The sequence below is a fragment of the Macaca thibetana genome, chromosome X, assembly GCF_024542745.1.
Source record: "Macaca thibetana thibetana isolate TM-01 chromosome X, ASM2454274v1, whole genome shotgun sequence".
Classification (NCBI taxonomy): domain Eukaryota; kingdom Metazoa; phylum Chordata; class Mammalia; order Primates; family Cercopithecidae; genus Macaca; species Macaca thibetana.
The window spans coordinates 115678266-115684641 of NC_065598.1; the positions used below are offsets into that span (position 1 = coordinate 115678266).

General features: G+C 42.7%; 1 protein-coding gene across 1 annotated transcript; it reads right to left on the reverse strand.

Annotated features, from left to right (window-relative positions):
* Window positions 1–217: 217 nt before the first annotated feature.
* C1GALT1C1 (C1GALT1 specific chaperone 1) lies at window positions 218–4524 on the reverse strand. Its single transcript, XM_050776127.1, has 2 exons — window positions 4311–4524; window positions 218–1598 (listed from the first exon to the last, which is right to left on the reverse strand). Exon 2 carries the CDS (start codon window positions 1591–1593, stop codon window positions 637–639), a length of 957 nt encoding a protein of 318 aa, XP_050632084.1. The 5' UTR covers window positions 1594–1598; window positions 4311–4524; the 3' UTR covers window positions 218–636.
* Window positions 4525–6376: the final 1852 nt, after the last annotated feature.

The following is a 6376-nucleotide window of genomic DNA, read 5'->3' on the forward strand; positions in this document are numbered from 1 at the left end:
ACACTGAAATTGCGTATGCTCTGAGGAATGACACTAAATTAGCTTCCAGGAAAATTACTCAATTTTGTAAGTAATTTTCAGTTTTTTTTTCTTAGGGATATTTTTCAACTTTCACTTTAATTTTCTTCAGTTGCTTAGTTGTATATTTTGAGAAGGCAAATCCATTGGCACTTGGGGAGGCTTAGAACATAAATTAGTATTAGAAGTAAAGGGAACACACAGCTAAAAGTTTTACTTTAATCACAAATTCACAACTAGAGATATCATTTGCATATCTTAGAATGCTAAAGACCTGTTAAAATTTTTTTAACCAATCAGCAAAAATATGTGCCACAGATTTCTAATGTTCATAATTTAGAATTTATCACATAAATATAATATTAATATATACTTTATTTGCAAAATTATTATTCTTAAAACACTTCTTTCCAACACATTTACAATGTTCATGTGCTTTAAAGAAAAATACCACCCTCATTTAAAAATGTACTACTAACTTTAATGTGTGGTTATACCAGTGCCACCAAATTAGAAAAGAAAAAGAAACATACAGCTGTATTGGATATGTAGTTACTACTACAAATAATGACAACACATGTCTTATACAATGATCGTATTATGCTTTTCTACCACTTCTCAGTCATTATCAGAACCATTTGGAGGTAAGAAAACCAATGCATCATTGAAAATATGCCCAAATGCCCTAAGACGGTATACCCCATACATCATCACATGCATCTGATTTGGAGTCAGTCCATTAAAAGTAACAGCCATATCTGAACAACAGCCTTCTACTACCTGGTTGGGGTGGTAAGTCATTGCCTCTTTAATAGAAAGCCCAACAGATTTGGTATTAAATACATCTTTTCCATCAGCATCTTCTGCATTTTCTGCAAACACTCCAGCATATTTCAGGCAAACTGCTAGCTGTTTATCTTCAGATATCTTCCAAATCATCCCCCCCTGTTCAGGACACTTTTCAGGGATATTGAGAAGGCTGTTAAGTCTTTTCATTGATTCTATACTTAAGACAATTCCTCCTTCCATACCCACATATTCAAGGTCTCCAGATTTTATAGTGTGGCCCAGATAGAAAGGCTGTGATGGATCCTTTTTTAACAAAAAATACTTTAGGTTTTCAATGATAGCAAACGTAGTGGGGCGTGCAAGGAAGAACCAGTTGTATTGGTCTCTATACTTATCAAAGGCATATTTGTAAGCTTTTCTCATCATTAACCACATGTCATTTGTGTCCATATTAACTGACTCAAACACTTTAACATTTTCAGAACTGAAGAACTCTGCTTTGTCACAGTGTTTGGTCCAAGTCTCCTTTACTGCAGCCCAAAGACTCACATCTTTGGGTTTTACAAGGATAATACAGTATACTCGAAAGCTCTTACTGAGCTCCATGCGCTCATCCTCTGAAATTTTCAAGATATCTTCTTTGTTAGGAGCTTGTAGGTGATGATGCTCATGGTGGTGCATTCTATTTCCATGACCAATCCTAATATGTCCTAGCATAGTGATCAAAGCACAGAAAATGCTTCCAAGCATCACACCCTTCAAAAAGGAGCTGCTTTCAGAAAGCATTTTTCCTATAAAGAAGAAAAAGACTCTTAAAATACTTAATAGAAAAGGATTAGTCTATAAATTTGATTTGGTATTCCTTATATACTTACGTTTTGCTCTTAATTTTTTTTTAAAGGTTCCCAAGCTTGAAATCAAGTTAGTTGCATATAGTACAAAAGACTCTCAAAATCTTTAGCTTCCAATGGAATCTGATTACTGTTTGGTATAAACTGGAACTTTGCAACAACTCCTCTATGGAGAATTTGTTTTGCACTTCATCTATGGGGATTTAATAAACCCTTGAAACCAGTGTTACAGAGGTTATCCATCCACCGTTCTCTTTAAAGAATTTCACATCACAAGCTTGCATTATTTAAATACCTCTAAAAATATAATGGATTTTTACACCAAAACCTTGGATTGAATAGATAAAACCACCTATAAATGGCAAATCACCAGTGGTATTGTGCTGACATTTCTGTTCTCAACATAGTGCTTTCTTTAACCGATGGCTGCTGTCCTTAAGTGTTTTGAGTAAATCTAAACCAAGTTTCTTGAGAATAACATCATATATGTTAATATTTACCCTTTTGTTCCTAAAACTAAATGGTTTCCAATACAGTATCCCAACTATTGATGTAATAGAAGCCTGTAATAAAAAGTTGCATTTTTTGGATGAAAAAGGAATATTGATAGACATATCTGGGGCCTATTAATAAACATTTTTATTTCCTCAAAACAAATTTTCTTCTTCTTTGGGGAAGTAAAAACGGAAAACTTTACACTTTTATTTCAATTAGAAATTAAGAGCTGGGTGCAGTGGCTCATGGCTGTTATCTCAGCACTTTGGGAGGCTGAGGTGGGTGGATCCCTTGAGCTCAGGAGTTCGAGACCAGCCTGGGCAACATGGTGAAACCCTCTCTCTACCCAAAATACAAAAAAATTAGCCAGACGTGGTGGTGGGTGCCTGTAATCCCAGTTACTCAGGAAGCTGAGGCACAAGAATCTCTTGAACTTGGGAGGTGGAGGCTGCAGTGAGCTGTGATCTCATCATGGCACTCTAGCCAGGGCATCAGAGTGAGACTCTGTCTCAGAAAAAATAAATAAATAAAAGAAATTAAAAGCTGATATTAAATACACTTGTTCAAAAAAATTGTATGTTAACCATTTATTCTAGTAAAGGCTGAATTTTCCAATCTTCCCTCCATCTTCAGAAAAAAGCGATCTATTGAGCTACTTAGATTTCCCCGTTTTCTCTTATGGTTGAAAGGAGCCTTAGAAAGCTACCCAATGTCAGTGACTTCTCTCATTTTACAGAGAGAAAATGGAAGTCCACAGAGGTTAAGTAACTGATTCAGTCACACAGTCAGACAGTGGTAGAAGTGGATTAGAAACCACATTTCTCGAATCAGTTTAATGTTTTTTTCCATTACAGAATAATTGCCATAGTGCTTCTACCACATTAGAGTTTGATAAATGGGTTACTGAATATCCTTGTTTTCATACAAATGGAAAAAAAGTGGGATCTGTTGACCATAACTGATGTTTTGCACCCAACAGCACCATATTGTTACAAGGAAACCACTCCTATGGTTTTCTTCTAGAGGAAATGGAATTTTGACTTTACCAGAAAGACAAGGTGTGGAATAGTTTGGCAGATGTAATTTCTGAGTGGTGGGTGGCGCAAGAGGCAGGAAGGCTTTCCTCTGTCACTCACAGAACTTGGTCAATAAACACAGTTCTAAGAAGAGAAGTGACAGAAAACAAGCGCTGCATAATATTAGAATTGTCGGCTGTGCACGGTGGCTCACGCCTGTAATCCCAACACTTTGGGAGGCCGAGGCGGGTGGATCACCTGAGGTCAGGAGTTCAAGACCAGCCTGGCTAACATGGTGAGACCCTGTCTCTACTAAAAATACAAAAATTAGCCGGGCATGGTGACATATGACTGTAATCCCAGCTACTCAGGAGGCTGAATCGCTTGAACCCGGGAGATGGAGGTTGCAGTAAGCCAAGATCGCGCCACAGCACTCCAGCCTGGGCGACAAGAGCGAGACTCTGTCTCAAAACAAACAAACAAACAAAAAATTTGTCAGGTGCACCCTAAAATTAATTTATATAGGATTTTTGTATTTCATGTCATGCAGTTTTCATTATTTCTGGCCAATACGTAATTCACACAGTTTCTTTGCTCAATTATGTTATATGTGTCAGAATTCTTCCTGATGGCGATCCTACTCCTGGCTGCAAAAATAGGGATCAAAACTCAGTAAGTCTACACATTTTAAACACAATAATTTGCAAAAATTATTCTAAGGAGATTTTTTTCCCCATCAGAGAGGCAAAAAATGTAACAGTAGGGATGCATATGATAGGATACTTTGTGCAGAAAGAAATTTAAAACTGCACACGAGCACAAATGAAACTGAAACTACCCCAATGGTTTTTAGAGGAACATTTTTGGGTGAAGGTAGTTGAGGTGAAGTACGGAAAAGGAAGACGAAATAGGGAAGAAAAGTGAGAGGGAGGACATGGTAACCTAGAGATCCCTCTGAAGGACCAAGAGAGCGCCCCCAGGAAGAAGGCTCTCGGTCTCCTGTGCTGACAAGCCTCCCGCTGCACCTGCCCAAGCATCCCGCGTGGAGCATGCTGGGAGAGGGCTGGGGCCCAGGCCTCCCCCAAGAGACGGAGGGGAGTCAGGGTGCGCTCGGGGTGGGGGTCAAGGCCCCGCCACTCACCCGCGTCTAGAACGGCTTAGGGGCAGGAAAGCGCAGCCGCGCACGGGTTTCCTCTCACGTTGGCGCGCCACTCGGTTGCGCTCCTGGCCGGGATGTTCTAGCCGCAGGCGGTGTCCTCTCGTTGGTCTCGCTTAAGGTGGGGAGGGCCAGGAAACGGGCGCCGCGAAGGCGGGGCAAAGGAGCCCGCGGCTGGGCGGAGCCGTCCGTTTGCCCGCCCGCTCAGGCGTCGGAAGGGCCGGCGCGCACGCTGCGCGCACATTGCGCGCACACTGCGTGCCCTTTCTCCCCGCCCCCTACCGAGTTCAGAGACGTGCTTTAGGCCTACGTGACCCGTACGCTCCCCTTTACCCAACGGGACGCCCAGAGAGGAGGCCGTGCGTACGACTCGCTGACACCTCCTACTTCACCTTCCTGGCATGGAAATTGCGAGAGCGAGAGATTCTTGCTCCCAGTGTCGCTTGTTATCAGACCTCTTGATGGTTTCTCTGATGTACCCCTGCGTCGTTGAACCCTCATATTGCCCACTCCCCTAGTACTCCTGGGCTGAGACCAAAACGCAGGCCACTGAAATAGTCGTGCAATTATGGCATCAAGGGTTTCTTATGATTACTGGAATGAGATCTGAAGCCCCACTGCCTGGAATCCAATCCTGTCTTCACCACACCTTTTGATATTCTGGGAAAGTTACTTCACCTCGCTGTGCCTCAGTTCCCTCATTTGTAAAGTACAGAAAATATCACAGTAGTGCCTATTTCATAGAAAATTAGATGAGATAGTGCATATGACTCCGTTAGCAAAATTTCAGGCCTAGAGTAAGCGTTTACTAAAAAGTACTGGCTGTTAGTATTCACCCCAGTATTTCTAGTACTTAACCACAGTGCCAGCACGCAGTGGTCAGTAAATATTAGTGGAATTAATGAATAGTAGAACTACAGCTGAGGAACCAGGCCTAAAAAGGATAAGGAAATTTCAAAAGGCCACACAGCAAGTTAATGGCAGAGGTGTGACTGGAATCCAGGTCTCTCTCTTTTTTTTTTTTGAGACGGAGTTTCGCTCTTGTTGCCCGGGTTGGAGTGCAATGGCGCGATCTTGGCTCAGTGCAACCTCTGCCTCCCGGGTTCAAGCGATTCTTCTACCTCAGCCTCCTTAGTAGCTGGGATTACAGGAGCCCGCCACCACGCCCGGCTAATTTTTGTATTATTAGTAGAGACAGGGTTGGCCAGGCTGGTCTTGAATTCCTGACCTCAGGTGATCCACCCACCTCGGCCTCCCAAAGTGCTGGGATTACAGGCGTGAGCCACTACACCTGGCCCTCAGGTCTTCTAATTAGGAGTGCAGAGCTCTCTTTCCACAAAATATTTGATGTGATGTGTCTTTTTTTTTTTTTTCTTTTTCTTTTTTTTTTGAGACCGAGTTTCTTCGCTCTTTTTGCTCAGGCTGGAGTGCAATGGCGGGATCTCGGTTCACTGCAGCCTCCGTCTCCCGGTTTCAAGTGATTCTCCTGCCTCAGCCTCTCGAGTGGCTAGGATTACAGGCATGCGCCACTATGTCCGGTTAATTTTTTTTGTTTTTAGTAGAGACGGGGTTTCGCCATGTTGGCCAGGCTGGTCTCGAACTCCTGACCTCAGGTGTTCCACCTGCCTCGGCTTTCCACAGTGCTGGGATTACAGGTGTGAGCCACCGATCTGTCTTTTAAAATTCATTTTTGGCCAGGTGCAGTGGTTCACGCCTATAATCCCAACACTTTGGGAGGCCGAGACGGGTGGATCACCTGAGGTCAGGAGATCGAGACCAGCCTGGCCAACCCCGTCTGTACTAATAATACAAAAATTAGTTGGGCTTGGTGGCGCACGCTTGTAATCCCAGCTACTCCGGAGGCTGAGGCAGGAGACTTGCTTGAAACCGGGAGGCGGAGATTGCAGTGAGCTGAGATCGTGCCACTGCACTCCAGCCTGGGTGACAGAATGAGACTCCGTCATAAAAAAAAAAAAAAAAAAATTGACACAAGATGCTCTGAAACAGAATAAACCATGGGATTTTCAACATCAAAAGCGCTGTTAATGAGA